The sequence below is a fragment of the Chiloscyllium plagiosum genome, unplaced genomic scaffold (assembly GCF_037043375.1).
Source record: "Chiloscyllium plagiosum isolate Xiang-an unplaced genomic scaffold, Cpla_swu_hap1 HiC_scaffold_19, whole genome shotgun sequence".
Lineage (NCBI taxonomy): Eukaryota > Metazoa > Chordata > Chondrichthyes > Orectolobiformes > Hemiscylliidae > Chiloscyllium > Chiloscyllium plagiosum.
The window spans coordinates 18,199,904-18,217,797 of NW_028270157.1; the positions used below are offsets into that span (position 1 = coordinate 18,199,904).

Sequence of the window (17,894 nt, forward strand, 5' to 3'; positions counted from 1 at the left end):
TGTATCTAAGCTGTGCTATGTACAAATTAAATTCAAATGTATTTGTTTTGCTGCTCCTTTTCTGAGAGTTCATCAATCTGAAGCATTAACTCCGTTTTCCTCTCTATAGATGCAGCCAGAAATAGAGTATTTCTATCATTTAAAGAGAAAAAATGAAAATTGATTTTTTTTATTTCCTTGATACAATATCTAGGTAACGCTGCTGAGGTTTAGGGAACAACAAACTAAAATTATTGATGTTTTTATTTTGTTCCATACTTTAAGCCTGTTTATTAAAAGTTAGGTTTAGTGCTGAGACCAAGAAAGATAGAAAAAACAATCTGAGCAGTTTTTTTTTTAGATTAGATTAGATTAGATTAGATTAGATTACATTACAGTGTGGAAACAGGCCCTTCGGCCCAACAAGTCCACACCGACCCGCCGAAGCGAAACCCACCCATACCCCTACATTTACCCCTTACCCAACACTACGGGCAATTTAGCATGGCCAATTCACCTGACCCTGCACATCTTTTGGACTGTGGGAGGAAACCGGAGCACCTGGAGGAAACCCACACAGACACGGGGAGAACGTGCAAACTCCACACAGTCAGTCGCCTGAGGCGGGAATTGAACCCGGGTCTCAGGCACTGTGAGGCAGCAGTGCTAACCACTGTGCCACCGTGCCGCCCACTGTGCCACGGTGCCGCCCACCTGTGCCACCGTGCCGCCCACATTCTTGAATATGCATTCTTGAATATTGATATAAACATGAGGAAGGAGTAAAACATACAGCTTATTCAATGATTTTTGTTTGTGATTTCTGATTTTTTTTTTAATATTTAACAGGGGTCCAATTTAAAGGAAGGATTGACACCAGTTTTAAGTGTTCTTACAGAATGTTGCAGGGTGCACAGAGATATGAGAAAATATATCCGTTCACGGGTAAGGACTTGAAAAGTTCATAAGGGAAAGAACATGATTCATTCTTTTTCTTTGTGGTAGAAGCTGCTAGAAATAAGTCTTGAATGCCATCTTGTTGCCACCTGGATAATTTTATCTACATTGTTTATTATTTGGAAAGCTGGAAGGTGGACATGCATTTAAAATCTTCAAGAGCATCCCAGAGATGCATTTTTTCCCCAATTTAATGTTTGTCCATTGGATGAATGTGTCAATGTGGTGCATCCTTACCTGTCCAGGGGGTGGTCAATGGTCATATTTATGTGGAAAAAGTGAGGTCTGCAGATGCTGGAGATCAGAGTCGAGAATGTGGTGCTGGAAAAGCACAGGAGGTCAGGCAGCATCCGAGGAACAGGAATTCCTGATGAAGGGCTTATATCCGAAACATTACAGCCAGTCTCAATACCAGAAATTTGGCTGTTCGTGCTACGTTCCCGTGAGAATCCATCACCCCCTACATTATCCAAAACAGCATAGCTGTTTGAAATGGGTATATCCACAAAAGACTCCATGCCTTAGGTGCCTACCTCTCTTACCCTTCCTGGAGGTAACCCATCTATGTGACTGTATCTGAGACTTCCCCCCTTCCTATAACTGCCATCCATCACATACTATTGCAAATTCGTCATCGCTTCTATCTGTCTCTCCAACCGATCCACTCGATTAGATTAGATTAGATTACTTACAGTGTGGAAACAGGCCCTTCGGCCCAACAAGTCCACACTGCCCTGCCGAAGCGCAACCCACCCATACCCCTACATGTCCCCCTAACACTACGGGCAATTTAGCATGGCCAATTCACCTGACCTGCACATCTTTGGACTGTGGGAGGAAACCGGAGCACCCGGAGGAAACCCATGCAGACACGGGGAGAATGTGCAAACTCCACACAGTCAGTCGCCTGAGTCGGGAATTGAACCCAGGTCTCTGGCGCTGTGAGGCAGCAGTGCTAACCACTGTGCCACCGTGCCACTGTGCCGATCTGATAAGATTCGCGTCCAACAGCATTTATGACAGATATAATCCGCAGTAACCCTTAAACTCTCTTTAAACTCCTACATCTGACAAGAAGTACATATCACTGCAAAGGCCATTTTTGCTCCTTCACAATCTACAGACCCAGAAAATAACACTGTCTTATTCCTCTACAAAACACTGCACCATGTTAAATTAATAGCTGTAGCTCATATTTTAAGTTTAATCAAGATACTTAACTCCAAAAAACATATAATCAAGAAAGAACCCACTGTACTCACTAATACAGCCTTTCTTTTGGACAGATTTAAAACAACAATTAGCTTATCTGATTCTGTGTTGTGAACTTCACTCAAATCGGTTCCTCCAAGATTAGTTGTGAAATTCATTGTTTGTTAATTTTCCCACATGCACTCCGATCTCTCTCTCTCTCTCTGTCTCTCTCTCTCTCTCTCTCTCTCTCTCTCTCTCTCTCTCTCTCTCGACGTTTCTTCCACAGTTCCAAAACAATGCACCGGCATATACAACAGTACTTGCTGCTCCTGGAATTCGAGGAAATCACCTCCAGCACCTAAAATACCTCAACAAAGGGAGCAGCTCTTACACCCAGAAATTTTTCCCTTCCTCCATCTTTAAAAGAAGTTTTTTTCCTTTTTTTGTTCTTTTGCCAGCCCCTTTATACCACCTTATGTTGTTCTTGATCTTTTTTCCAAGGAGAAAATTTTCTCTCTCTATCTAGACTCTCATGGTTTTGAATCCCAACCCCCCCCATCAAACCTCCATTCACCCTTTTCCAAGGGGATCAACCCCCAACTTGGCTCGTCTGTCTACAAAGAATACAGCAATAAATGCAACCAAACTTTATATCAGGCTTTTAGAATTTCTAGTTTTGAAATATTGTCCTCATGAAAATGAAATCATTTTATTGAATCTGCAAACTATGAAACGAAAATAATCAAGTGAAGACAGACTAGGCAGGGAATATGGAGTCTTTATATATCAGCCATCACACATCTCCAAATGCCCAGTTACACAGCAACAGATGAGAATAATGGTGCAGAAATGCAAAGATATTGGAACCCAGAGTAAAGTTAAGTGTTTGTATTTTCTGCTCTTTCAAGTAATATTAGAACTCCAAGCAGGACCTCCACTGCATGTATGAGAATTGTATTTGGGGTCTTTTTAAATGTAATGAGCTATTAGTATAAATACAGATTCCTTTTTTAAAATTAATTTGTCAGTTGTGCTTAATATCTGATTTAATTTAAATTGTTTGACATGCAGTTAAACTCATATCACCGAGTGAGTGAGCTACCATTGAATTTAGTTGCAGTGAGTTTGTTTGTACTTTCCTGGATGGCATTGTCACTGGCTAGGCAAGCATTTGTTGCCCATTCTAATTACCCTTGAGGGTTCTGACCGTGTGTGTTGAAAGTTATTCATGTACTCTAATGTGTCTCAGTATTTTCTAACCTGAAACCATTTTTACATTGGCAGGTCCTACCTCCTTTGAAAGATGTAAAGAATCGTCCAGAAATTGGCACCACTCTTCGAAATAAGCTGGTTCGCCTCATGACCCACATTGACACTGGAGTGAAACACACTTCAGCAGAGTTCCTGTTTGTACTGTGCAAAGAGAGTGGTGAGTGGTAGCCAGACTTTTATTGTGGGAGGGGGCTCACAAATTTAGTTCCTGACCAACATGATATTGATTAGTAAATTTTATTAAACTGTGATGGAAGAGCAACATCTCGTCACAAACTATTTCTGAAAGTATTAAAATATACTGTGCATACTTTCAGCCAACTGCTTTCACTGAAAATATCAGATGTAAACTTATCACACTGTAATCACTCCCAGGATCACAGATTTTACATACAGGAGGCCACTTAGCCCATCCTGTCTGCACTGGCTCTTTCAATGATAAATTCACTTACTGCCATTCCTCTGCCTTTTATCCACGTTCTTCCTTTTCACATAACAACCACTTGAATCTCTGCCTCTGCCACAATTTTAGGCAGTGAATTCCAGATCCTAGCAATTCACTCTGTGAAAAGTTTTATCTTCAAATCACCTTTGCTTCATTTACTGACTACTTTAAATCCATGCATTCTTGTTCTTGATCTTTTCTGAATGGAAACAGTTTCTCCCAGGTGTCTTCGAATTTTTCTATACCACCAATGGTATATATGACTACAGTGCCTTGATTTTACATAGGGTAATACAGCACCGATGGGTCATTTGGGCTATTCTGGTGTGCCAGTTCTTTTAAAGACCTATCCATTTAAATCCCATTCACTTGCTCTTTCCCTCGGCCTTGAATCTCCTAGCTTCTCAAAATGCACTTTAGAAACGCTCTCAATTCTGTGGAGATGAGCGAGAGTTCCGAAGAAAGATCACTGGACCTGAAACGTTAACTCTGCTTTCTCTCCACAGACGCTGCTGGACCTGCTGAGATTTTCCAGCAATTTCTGTATTTGTTTCTGATGATCAGCTGCTGGTGGTTGATGGCTGTTCTGCTCTGCTTCAGTTTTTTGTGCCATGGAATCTTTTACATTGACTGAGAATGATAAATGGAGCCTTAGTTTAATGCTTCAATAGAAAGATTGTATCACTGACTCTTGCAGCCAAGACTGACAGCTTGATTCCACCACGGAGCTTGAACACTGTTTTCTAGTTTAGTTTAAAGTGCTGCCAACTGAACCGAATTGACATTTTTAGTGATGTTGTTAAATGGCAAAACAAAAATCAATGCTTTGAGGAGAGATATTTAAACAATGGGCAATAAACCAGAACATACTTCCATCAATCTTTCAGGAAGAGGATTTTGTAGTAACTTTTGGATAAATACTTGCTGGTCTTTGGGAAAAGAACAGCAGAGTTGGACTAATTGGGTGGCTCTTTCAAGGAGACTGCACAGTCTTGTCGAGTAAAATGGTCTCCTGTAATTCATTTTATGAACAAATAAATTATTAGTTACTAATGGTATGGAAACCATATGAACTTTACCTTTCGAATGGTTTGCCTATGTATGCTAGTGAAAGGTAGTGGCAGTACAAAAACATTTCATTTACTGTCTTCATTCCAAAGGATGACATTTTGTGCTAACTATTTCTTCATTTTATATTTGGAAAATGCATCTCCTGGGTGATGTATAACTTATTGGTGAATGTTGCACTCTTCCAGTTGATTGCTTATTAAAGTACACTGGCTATGGTAATGCTGCGGGGCTACTTGCTGCACACGGGCTACTGGCTGGAGGGAGAGGCGATGGTCAGTATTCTGAAGATGAGGACACTGATACCGAAGAGTACAAAAGTGTCAAATCTTTGTAAGTTTCTTCTCAAACTGGCACGATAATGTAAGTACTTTGAAGCCTTTGTGCTTGCAATATAAAGAGGACTGGTGGCTGGCACATCCATAGAGTCATAGAGCTGTACAGCACGGAAACAGACTCTTCGGTCCAAACCGTCCATGCCGACCAGATATCCCAACCCAAACTAGTCCCACCAACCAGCACTGGGCCCATATCCCTCCAAACCCTTCCTATTCATATATCCATCCGAATGCCTCTTAAATGTTGCAATTGTACCAGCCTCCACCACTTCCTCTGGCAGCTCATTCCATACACGTACCACCCTCTGCGTGAAAAAGTTGCCCCTTAGGTCTCTTTTATTTCTTTCCCCTCTCACCCTAAACCTATGCCCTCTAGTTCTGGACTCCCCCACCCCAGGGGAAAGACTTTGCCTATTTACCCTATCCATGCCCCTCATAATTTTGTAAACCTCTATAAGGTCACGCCTCAACCTCCGGTGCGCCAGGGAAAACAGCCCCAGCCTGTTCAGTCTCTCCCTATAGCTCAAATCCTCCAACCCTGGCAACACCCTTGTAAATCTTTTCTGAACTCTTTCAAGTTTCACAACATCTTTCCGATAGGAAGGAGACCAGAATTGCACGCAATATTCCAACGGTGGCCTAACCAACAGCCGCAACATGACCTCCCAACTTCTGTACTCAATACTCTGACCATTAAAGGAAAGCATACCAAACACCTCCTTCACTATCCTATCTACCTGTGACTCCACTTTCAAGGAGCTATGAACCTGCACTCCAAGGTCTCTTTGTTCAGCAACACTCCCTCGGACTTTACCATTAAGTGTATAAGTCCTGCTAAGATTTGCTTTCCCAAAATGCAGTACCTCGCATTTGTCTGAATTAAACTCCATCTGCCACTTCTCAGCCCATTGGCCCATCTAGTCAAGATCCTGTTGTATTCTGAGGTAACCCTCTTCGCTGTGCACTACACCTCCAATTTTGGTGTCATCTGCAAACTTACTAACTGTACCTCTTATGCTCGCATCCAAATCATTTATGTAAATGACAAAAAGTAGAGGACCCAGCACCGATCCTTGTGGCACTCCACTGGTCACAGGCCTCCAGTCTGAGAAACAACCCTCCACCACCACCCTCTGCCTCTACCTTTGAGCCAGTTCTGTATCCAAATGGCTAGTTCTCCCTGTATTCTGTGAGATCTGACCTTGCTAACCAGCCTCCCATGGGGAACCTTGTTGAACTCCTTACTGAAGTCCATATAGATCACATCTACTGCTCTGCCCTCATTAATCCTCTTTGTTACTTCTTCAAAAACCTCAATCAAGTTTGTGAGACATGATTTCCCATGTACAAAGCCATGTTGACTATCCCTAATCAGTCCTTGCCTTTCCAAATACATGTACATCCTGTCCCTCAGGATTTCCTCCAACAACTTGCCCACCACTGACATCAGATTCACTGGCCTATAGTTCCCTGGCTTGTCCTTCCCACCCTTCTTAAACAGTGGCACCACGTTAGCCAACCTCCAGTCTTCCGGCACCTCACCTGTGACTATCGATGACTATCCAGAAGAAAGTGGATGAAGATATCAACAGGGGAGGGAGCTGTTTTATTTCTGCTGCCGTTTTAAGAAAATTAACTCTTGTGTTATTTGGAATCAAGTGCATGTAATGTCAGTTTGCTAGGTGGTGACTGTTTATCATTTGATTTCCAGTATTAACCCCATCACTGGTCATGTGGAAGATCCAATGCCCAATCCAATGGATGGAATGACAGAGGAACAAAAAGAGTATGAAGCGATGAAACTCGTCAATATGTTTGACAAGCTGTCCAGGTAACGTGATCATTTCTTCCTGATATTGCTGCTTATAACACAAGGCAATATCAGGTTTCATTAGTGGGTAAAAACCTAGTATCGGGGGACAGAGTTTAAAAATTAATGGGTATGCCATTTAAGATGGAAACAAGAAACGTTTTTTTGAGGGTCAAGTGTTTTTGTAACTCTCTTCACCAGAGAGTAGTGAAGTGGGATCATTGAGTATTTTTAAGGTAGAGGTAGACTGGCTCCTTTGTTAATCAAGAGTCTGTTGCTGTCAGGATAAGCAGGAATGTGGAGTTGAAGACGCAATCATGTAAGTCATATACTTATTAAACAACAGAACAGGCTTGATAAACTGAGTGGCCTACCATCATATCTTTGTATACATTATTTGATCAGCAATATGCCTCCTATTCCAGTATTGAAAGCATATTTGTCAGACTTTACTTATTTTCCCACTAAGGTTTTGACCAGTATCATGTTCTCCTTTACCTGTTTACACTCATTGCTCATATTTGCTGGACTGTATTTGGCTGTTTTCCTTGATTGTTATGATAGTCCAATGCAGTGCTATTTTTTTCTGGTGTGACCGTGTTTTCATGCTTCAGACTTAGCGTCACCATGAGATGGTGAACCTTCAGTATTTGAACAGAGTTGGTTGGGGCTTGTTGAGTAGTGGTAACAAAGGTGAAAGAAATTAAGTATACTCCTGATCTCCGGCTCCATGCAAAACACCATCCCCATTCCAAAGATGTACAGATTGGGTGGATTGGCCATGCTAAATTGCCCATAGTGTCCCGGGATGGTAGTTTAGGTGAGTTAGCAATGGGAAGTGCAAGGTTCCAGGGATAGGGTAAAGGGGTGTGGGTCTGGGTGGGATACTCTTTGGAAGATCAGTATGGACACGATGGACCAAACAGCCTGCTTCCACATTGTAGGGATTCTATGATTCTATCTGTCTATCCCTTCAGACACATCCCTCTCCATCTTGCCCTCCCTTAGCCAACCATTCTATCTCTTCCTCCTTAATCCGCAACCTGTCCATTTCTGTTGTGAGTCAGTTGATGAAAAGTTGCCCAGAATGAACATTTCATACTGACTTTCTCACAGCAGGAAATTGGGCATCGGTAACCAGGCAATTAGGCTACACACACCCAGTGGAAAAAACGATGAGCAATTCGAAAGCTGTCACAGCCATTAGAAATCAGTCCAAGTTCCACGGCAGCCATTGCTGTTTCGGTGCTCAGGACCCCAAAATCTTATATTGCAACCCCATTGGGTATCTCAACGCACATTTTGGGAAACAATGTTTCAACACAATTAATATAGACAACAGGTTTCCCTTTTATTTGGTCAAATCGACTTCGAACTTCTTAGCCTGCTTGGCACACCCTCCTCATTCCTGAAGAAGGGCTTATGCCCAAAACGTCGATTCTCCTGTTCCTTTGCTGCCTGACCTGCTGCGCTTTTCCAGCAACACATTTTTAAGCTCTGATCTCCAGCATCTGCAGTCCTCACTTTCTCCTTCAGAACTTCTTTACCTATTTAGTACTAATACAGCTTGACTATGGGTGTGAGCAGGGGAGACTGAACTATTGGGTACTTTCCTTTCGCTGAACATGTGGCTGCCTGGGAACGTTGTGAAGATGGTTTTGCCTCTGCCTCTGGTGGAGAGAGACAGCTGTTTGAATCTTGCTGTTAGCGGAACTTGGCTGATAACGATAAAACTTGTGTTTATTTAGCACCTTGAGCTGCTTAACATTTTGATTTATCCATTTCATTCTGCCCAGTTAGTGAAGGAACACTAACTACTGGGGAACAAATTGGTATTTTGTGAGACGTGAAATTGATTAGGCGTTGTGGAAAGATAAAATTAAAGCGAGCAGAGGAGGCTCAAAGATTGCTGCAGGAATTGAGGAAATAGCAAGAACCGCCAGAGTAACTGCAAAAAGGCAGCAATGGCAGGAAAGGAGTTACATAGCCCTTTTCCTGGCACATATCAGGTACTTGACTCCAGTGGATCACTTTCTGAAAAGCAAACACCATTTAAACATAGTATGGAGAAAATAATGACATATAAAGGGATTACAGACCTGGAGAGACAATGATAGGACTTGGGGTGCAACAGAATGAGAGAGTGCCAGTATGGATACTATAACTGATTCTATGATTCCATGTGGACAGTGGGGAGAAGAGAGTGAGATTCCACCCTCGGGTGACTGTCTCTGTCTCTGTCTCTGTGAAGTCTGCACATTCTCCCCGTGTCTGTGTGGGTTTCCTCCCATGGTCCAGAGATGGATTAGCCATGCGAAATGCAGGGTTACGTGGATATGGTTCCAGGTTGGGATGCTCTTTGTGAGGTCAGTTGGACTTGATGGGCCGAATGGCCTGCTTCCACACTGTTAAGGATTCTGTTCTATTCTATTCTAATGCTGCAGAAGGTCATCAGATGGGTGAAGTGAATAACACAGGCTGTTGCTTCTTTTAAGAACCCAGTTGAGGAGCTGGATTTCAGTAACATTGAATAATTCAAGTGAATCTTGCACTCATTCTTGGAAGACAGTAACTCATTCTTGGAAGGCAGTAAATCAGTTAATCTATAGAAAAGGTGAAGAGTCCAAATTGCATCATTCATAGTCAATTTTAAGGACCTTGCAAAGGGATCTGTGCCAAGAACAGCCAGGAATATACATGCTAAATTCATGCCTGGATATTGTAACTTGAAGTACAGGAAGCCAGAGTGGGTGTAACCCATTTTAGACAATCCCAGTAGGAGATTTTAAATGCTTCAAGTACAATTGATTTTGTGTATTCTGAATTATGGTCAGATCTATTTTAATTTCTGTCACATTGTTATCAGAGCTCAATTTAAACCCATGCCTCACAGCACCAGGGATTCAGGTTCAAGTCTAGCCTCAAGTAACTGTCTATGTGGAGTTTGCACATTTTCCGCATGTTTATGTGGGTTTTCTCTGGGTGCTCTGGTTTCCACCCATGATCTAAAGATGTGCAGTTCAGGTGAATTGTCCATGCTAAATTGCCCATAGCATTCAGTGATGTGCAGGTTTAGGTGCATTAGTCAGGGATAAATCTAGGGTAATAAGGTAGGATAATCGGTCTGAGTGGGTTACTCTTCAGTTGGTGAGGACTTGTTGGGCCGAAAGGCCTGTTAACACTCTCACTCAAGCGATTCTATGATTGTATGATTCAAATTCAAACTGTTGGATAAATGTTTGAAAAATATGCAGGACTATGAAGAATGTGTAGTACAGTGCATTTGGTTTTGAATTGCTCTAGTGAAGAGCTTGTACAACACATGGGCCAAATACCTTCCTCCTGATTGGCAAACATTCCAGCTTCATTAATGCAATCTGTTAATCAGTAATGAAATTCTTGTCACCTTCCATCACCACAATTCCCAAACATTGTGCATAAAACTTAACATCATTTGACTAAACTTGATTTTGAAATACTTCTGTGATCTGGCTAATTTCACCCTTCCTCTTTGTTTAAGAAGTACTTCACACTGATTACTTTGTCCAATTTCATACGATAATGCTGAATGTTCAGCTTATTTTAGTTGGTGATAATGTATAGAAAGTAGGGGAGAGCCTGTCTTGAATGTGGAAAAAAAGTTTTAGTAAGTGCGATAAATACTAAATCTAAGATAGTTGAGCGTCTATTTGCACATAAAAATACTTAAGTTCTTTTTGTGTTTTGCCATTTTTAATAACTACTCACAAGGTAACATCTTACAAACATTAGCAGCAAATGCACGCAACATCAATCAGTAACGATAAAATGGCAGGTTACTGTTTTGGGTGAGTCCCTTTAGTCAGAAGTCAAGCAATTTGGTTTTTTCTGTTTTCTATTGATCAAATATGACCTCTTGACATTTTGTTGCAATAATGAGAGGGATGGGGCTACTTAGTACCTTGAGCCTGTTCTGCGATTTAAATTAAACCCTGGCTAATATGTACACTAACTCCCTCTAACCATCTTTGCCCCATACCCCTTAATACATTTGACTAACAAAAATCTGTCGTAATTTTAAAATTAATAATACATCAGAATGATTCCTTGCCAACCTACTCCCCAAGACTGGAATGTCTATAAATTAGTGCGGACCAATTAACTTCAGCCAGACATAGGATGGAAACCCGCACAAAGGTTAGAGCTGAGAGGATATAGCAGAACCTGTACTACTGTCGACTGCTCTCATTATGAGCACTGGTTTAATTAACAGATCATTGAGGCCGACAGTACAGCTTTGAGTTTTTCTTTCTTCAGAATCCATCTCACAGTTGATGCCTCATGAAAAGGTCGCAACTATTGTGTGGCACTCAATTAGAGAAAGATGAACAAGTCCCTCCAACACTAACCAAAGTGTTTTACCCAGGGAGAGTGGGGTTCTGCTTTGTTAAGTTGGCAAAGGTACGAATGGCATAATTAATTCCAGGTATTGGTACTGACAAACGTACAACAGACCAGAAAGATTGTGGTACAAAAGATCTAACTCATAGTCATAATCAAACTAAATGGCAATGCGAAGATGTAACCTGCATCAGTGAAAAGGGTTCTCGGGAAACCTGAAGGCGCAGATAGGAATGCAAGCATCCAGCTCCTTAATTGAGACTCCTTTCCACAAAGCCACTCTAAAGATGATGTTTTATTTATACTGAATAATTAGCAAACTGAACTGGAATGTGATGCTGGTGGCTATATCAGAGGCAGGCTGTAGGGTGTTTGTTCTTATTTCTCAGGATGTTGGTGCCTTTTTCTACCTTCTAACAGATCAGGTTTATATGTCAGTACTGTTTGAAATAAATGCATTCACATTCAGAATTACAAATCATGTAAATGTCAGTCTGATGGCCAGCTTCTGTGTTCATCCAGTTTACACACATTCCCAGAGTTTTTGACAGTGATAATTCACAACTCTGTTGACTATATTGGACTGCATAAAATAATCGCCTTAATTAAATCTCTTAATCAATTCACCTAACAAAACATTGTATTTATGCTTTCAACTATGTAAAACATTCCATGGCACTTCACAAATGTTACTGAATAGAAGTTAACTCTGAGGCATGTAAGGTGAGACTGAGACAAATGACCCAAAGTTCCATCAAAGTGGTAATTTTTAAAGAGTTTCTTTACAAAGGTGTAGGGAGGGAATTCTGGATCTTAGGGTGCTATTTATTTTGGAGAATAAATGGGGGAATCAGTACAACCAGCAGTCAGTATAGGTCATTGAGCACAGGAATAATGGATGAATGAAACTTGAGATGAGCTAGTGTATGGGCAGCAAAAGTTTTAGATGACCTCAAGTTTATGGAGGGTAGAAATTAGAATGTCAGCCAGGAGTTAATTAGAATTCCTAAATCTAGAGGTAACAAAGGCATGCAAGACTAATTTATTTGTGATGTGTAGCAGTTGCCTATCCCTGACGCCTAGGTGATGAGTTGCCTTGTTGAACTGCCTCAGTCCTCTGAGTCATTGTACACCTATGATATTTATAGTAAGGGATTTTGACTAACCACAATGAGGAATGATGGTATATTTCCACATCAAGTTGGCTTAGAGGGAATTTGCCCTTGCTAGTGTTTCCATGTGCATGCTACCCTTGACTTTCTAGTTGATAAGAGATTGTAGATTTGAAATGTGGTGTATTAGGGGCCTTAAGGAGCTACTGTTAATTACAGACCCTTCTGCCACTGTGGTAAAGCGATGAATGGAGTATCAGTCAGCTGAACTATTTTCTTCTGGACGGTGCCGAGCTTCTTGAGTGTTGTTGAAATTGCATCATTAAGGAAGTGGAGAATATATCATCAAACTCCTGACTTTTACCTTGCAGGTAATAAAGCTGCATGAGGGAGATAGGAAGTGAGTTACTTGCTTCAGAATTCCTGGCCTCTAACCCGCTTTTGTAGCCACAGTACTTGTATGGTTATCCAGTTGTTAACTCCCAGGGTGTTGATTGTGGGATTCAGTGATAATAATACCATTAACTATCAATGATTTGGATTCTGTCTTGTTTGAGAGAGTCATTGCTCAGTACCTTTGCAGTACAAATATTGCTTGCCACTTATCAGCCCAATCTTGGATGTTGTTCAGATCTTGATGCCTATGGAATGGACTTCTTCAGTATTTGGTGCTAAACATTGTGCAGTCATTGACAGAAATCCCCACTTCTGACTTGATGATGGAAGGAAGGTCGTTGATGAAGATTGTCGCTGTAGATGCTTGGACAGAGGAGAAGACCCTGAATAACTCTGCAGAGATATCCTGGGGCCGTGATGACCGAATTTCACAACCACGACCACCTTTCTTTGAGCCAGGTTGGACTCCAAGCAGTGCAGAGTTTTCTCCATTTACTCCAGTTTTACAGGGAGTAGGACGTCTTGGTTCGACACTTGGTCAAATGCTGCATTGATGTGAAGGATAGTCGGTGTCACATTGCTTATAGTGTTCAGCTTTATTGATCATGTTTGGGACAAGGCTGTAGTGGGGGCAGAAACCTGACGGAACCCAAACTGAATGTCAGTGAGGAGGTTACTGCTGAGTAAGTGCTGTTTTGCAGCACTGTTGATTACCCCTTCTGTTACTTCTCTGATGGTGAAGAGTAAGCTAATAAGGTGATAATTACTGGGTTGGATTTATCCTTTTTTTTTAAATTTTTCAAAATTATCTGCACTTTCAATGTCTTGCTAAGCAATGGCCTTGCAAATGGCTTAAGTAGCAGCTGTAATTGAAACTGACTTTGTGATCAAGGCCTTAAATTCACAAGCTCCCAAAATTAAGGTCTATCAGAAAGCCCAAACAAAGAAGTCCAGAGACCAACCTTGATTATTCCTTGGGCCTCATTGTCATTCTGGTGATCAATAGACAATTAGACTTTAAGATCTGACAGTGACTAGTCAAAGCCTAGCTAGTGGTATAAAGCGGCGACCCACAGATAAGCTGGGCAGGGGATAGTGGTAGAGGGAGAGTTGTTTAGGAGGAGGGCAGTGACATTTTTAAAAACTGCTTAGTTGAATTGGGATCTGAGGTCTCCAGTTGCATATTTAATGACCCAGGTTTAGCTTGACTGAACTATTTCCTTTGATTTAGCAACCCACGTAAGGCTGCTGGACCAGATAAATAAAGTGCTCAGAGGTTGCTCTGATGTATTGGTGATGTTCTCGTGGATATCTTCAGCATGTTCCTGAGTTGTGTCATAGTTCCAACATGCTTCAAGGCCGCTACCATCGTCCCCGTGCTGAAGAAGGCGTCAGCCCTGTTTCAACGGCTACCGCCCTGTTCTGCTTACACCCATCATCATGAAGTGCTCCGAGAGGCTCATGATAAGGCATATTAAGACCCTGCTGTGCCCTTCACTGGACAGCCTGCAATTCACATATCAACCCAACTGCTCAACAGATGATGCCATTTCTATCACCCTCCATCTGGCCCTCACCCACTTTGAAAAGAAGGGCACCTACGTCAAACTACTGTACATAGACTTCAGTTCTGCATTTAACACTATCATTCCTCAGCACCTGATTGGAAAGCTGAGTCTGCTGGGCCTAAATGCCTCCCTTTGTAACTGGATCCTGGATTTCCTGACTGGGAGACCTCAGTCAGTCCCAATTGGGAACGGTATCTCCAAAACCATCACACTGAGCACAGGGGCCCTTCCAGGGCTGTGTACTCAGTCCACAATGTTCACCTTGCTCACACACGACTGTGCAGCAATGCACAGGTCAAATCACATCAAGTTTGCTATGGTATGACTGTAGTGGGTCTCATCAGCACGAACGACAAGTCAGCATACAGAGAGGAGGTGCAGAGGGTAACGGACCAGTGCAGAGCCAACAACTTGTCTATGCTGGACATCGACAGCTCCCTTGTGAGATCATGAAGAGCACCAAATTTCTTGGTGTCCATTTAGTACAGCATCTCACCTGGGCGATCAACGCCAGTTCCATAGGCAAGAAAACCCAGCAGTATCGCTAATTCTGCACAGACTGACGAAAGCTCACCTCCTACCTCCACATCCTCACCACATCCTACCCTAAGCTGCTGCATCACTGCCTGGTTCGGGAATCACACCATCTCAGACTGTAAGACCCTACAACGGATAGTGAGGACAGCTGAGAAGATCATCGGGGTCTCTCTTCCCTGCATTACAGACATTTACATCACACGCTGCATCTGAAAGGCAGAGAGCATTGTGGAAGACCCCACACATCCCTCACTCAAACTCTTCTCCCTCCTGACATCTGGCAGAAGATACCGGAGCATTCGGTTTCTCACTGCCAGACTGTGCAACAGTTTCTTCCCCCAAACCATCAGGCTCCTTAACACAATATGATTGGACTCTTTTCCCATCTGAAATCCTTCGTACAATCCTTTGAATTGCTGCTAGAAAAATATCTATTATTTGTCAATCTTTTATTGCCGTGTAACTTGCGTGTTTTGCAGTTTTTATGCACTTTATGCCGTGTACGAGTGTGTAGCACTCTCTGTCGTGGAGGAACGCTGTCTCATTTTTGCTGTATCAGTTGTATATGGGTAGAAATGTCAAAAAAAAAGCTTCTCACGCTCACACTCACTCTGTCACTGTCTGAATGTGGAGTTATGATCTGAAGTTAGAACTAGAGCCGCCTTGGGCCTTGTCAAGAAATCCTTCTTTAAGCAAAGAGTAGTGGAAATATTGAAAACTACCTCCCGTAAGGTTGTGGATGCTCGGGATCATTTGAAGACTTTAAAACAGATTGATCATTTCTATTGGTTAAACATCAAGGTTTATGGTGAAAGCTGAGAGAAACAGGGTTGATGCATAGACAGCTAGGATCTACTTGAATGGTAGGAATAGGCTTAATGAGCCAAATGGCCTAACTGTTCCTCAATCAATGTTGTGATCAACCATTTTGTGTCTTTTGACTTAATTTAAATAGACATTCAATATGTAGCGTTCCAACCTGAACTGTGAAACCTGCACAAGCATCATTCCCCTTGACAGTTTACATTTACACCCTAGTGGCAGTCTGGCCAAGTCCCAGCTTGCTATTATGGAGCACTTTTCATTTGACTTTTATACTGGTGAGTTCACAGATGTTGCAGTTGCTTCGGCTCTGAATGATTGTGTCCAGGTTTTGGGCAGTTCCTGGCAATAGCCCGATGGGACGCAGATGCAGAGTATTGTGGCGCCCCTGATGTAGAGCAGAAGAAACTGCACAGAAGCTACAGGCTCAAGCAAGCATCTTTCTTATTTTAAGTTCATGTAATGATCTCTGCCTCAATAGCCACTCTTTCATCTCGTTTGTTATGGTTGGCTTGGGAAATGAAGGGATTAGAACTCATCCCAAGAAAAGTGAGATATGTAAGATCTGGTTCAGCACTATTATTTAAAGAAAAGGAACCGTGTTTAACCAATTTACTGGAGTTCTGAGGAAGTAAAGTGCTGTGAATAAAGGGGACCTGGTGGACATACCATATGGGGGATTCCTGATTTATGGGTATCTGAGATACAAATGTGAACCCATACAGGGATGTAACTTTAAACAGCTCCTGAACAGCCACTTTATGCTGTCCTGCATTATATTTCACTTACGTACAATTTGACTTATAAATGGACGCAAGAACAGACCCATTTGCAACCCGGGGACTGCCTGTACTTAAAATTCAAGAAGATATTTGACAAGATGTCATATCAATGGTTATTGCAGAAGATAAGAGGTCATGGTGTAGGTGGTGACAAATTGGTAAGGGTTGAAAACATTGATTTAAAAGGAAATAGTGAGTGTGTATAAATGGGTCATTCTCTGCTTGGCAGGATATGAAAGTGGTGTGCCACAGGGATCAGCACTATAAGGCCTTGACTTTTTACAATTTATATAAATGACTTGGCTGATGGAGCAGAAAGTACAGTTGCTAAGTTTGCTGATGCCACAGGCAGGAAGCCATAAGGAGGCGACAAAGGGTATAGGTAGGTTAAGTGAGCGGCAAAGAACTGGCAAATAGACTAAAATGGGGAAAATGTGAAATTGCCCATTTTGGTTGGAAAAAGAAAAGTGTCAATTGTGAAAAATGTAGACCTCTGAGATGCAGAGGAATTGGGTATCATTGCACATGAATTGCACTAGGTTAAAAAGCAGGTACAACAAGTAATTTATAAAGCTAATATTATGTTGTTTATTAAGAAGGGACTTGAAAACAAAAATAGGGATACCATATCTTAAATGTGTCACTCATGCCCTGTTTAACTGGACTAGTATTGGTCTGCTTTCTAAAGGAAGGTTTACCGGGCTAATACCTGGAATTACTGGCTTATCTTCTGAGGAGAGGTCGGACAAGGTAGGTTTGTATCCACTAGGTTTTTTTGTATTCACTCAATGGCAGTGGGTGTCACTGGCTAGGCCAAAATTTATTGCCTTTACATTTACAGTTGTAACAAAATACAGTTCAGAATTAACTATATTGCTTTGCGTCTAGAGTTGCATGTAGGCAGACCAGGTAAGTATAGCAGACTACCTTCCCTGAAGGACATTAATGAATCAAATGTGTTTTTCTAAACCAGTGATTTCATGGTCATCATTAGATCTTAATTCCTTATTTTTAATTGAATCCAAACTCCGCCATCTGCAGTGGTGGGATTCAGATTCTGGTTCCCAGATTATTACCAGAGTCTCTGGATTAATAGTCGAGCGATAATGCCACTGGGCCATTGCCTCCCCATATTTAGAAGAGTAAGAGGTGACTTAATTGAAACCCGAGGAGTCTTGGCCATGGTATATCTGGAAAGAATTGTTCCTCTTGTGGGAAGATATCAAAGGAAGGC

General features: G+C 41.8%; 1 protein-coding gene and 1 long non-coding RNA gene across 5 annotated transcripts in view; one reads left to right on the forward strand and one right to left on the reverse strand.

The window, feature by feature from the left end:
- The window catches only part of LOC148146724 (uncharacterized), an 82,481-nt gene that overhangs the window by 52,867 nt on the left and 11,720 nt on the right, over positions 1 to 17,894 (reverse strand). The gene's annotated exons all lie outside the window — the stretch shown is intronic.
- The window catches only part of ric8b (RIC8 guanine nucleotide exchange factor B), a 56,410-nt gene that overhangs the window by 32,894 nt on the left and 5,622 nt on the right, over positions 1 to 17,894 (forward strand). For all 4 annotated transcript variants that reach the window (XM_087997077.1, XM_087997076.1, XM_087997078.1 and 1 more), the window contains 4 exons: positions 829 to 924; positions 3,415 to 3,559; positions 5,104 to 5,248; positions 6,965 to 7,084. In XM_087997077.1, coding sequence (XP_087853203.1) covers positions 829 to 924; positions 3,415 to 3,559; positions 5,104 to 5,248; positions 6,965 to 7,084 — 506 coding nt within the window. The remainder of the gene's footprint in view (positions 1 to 828; positions 925 to 3,414; positions 3,560 to 5,103; positions 5,249 to 6,964; positions 7,085 to 17,894) is intronic.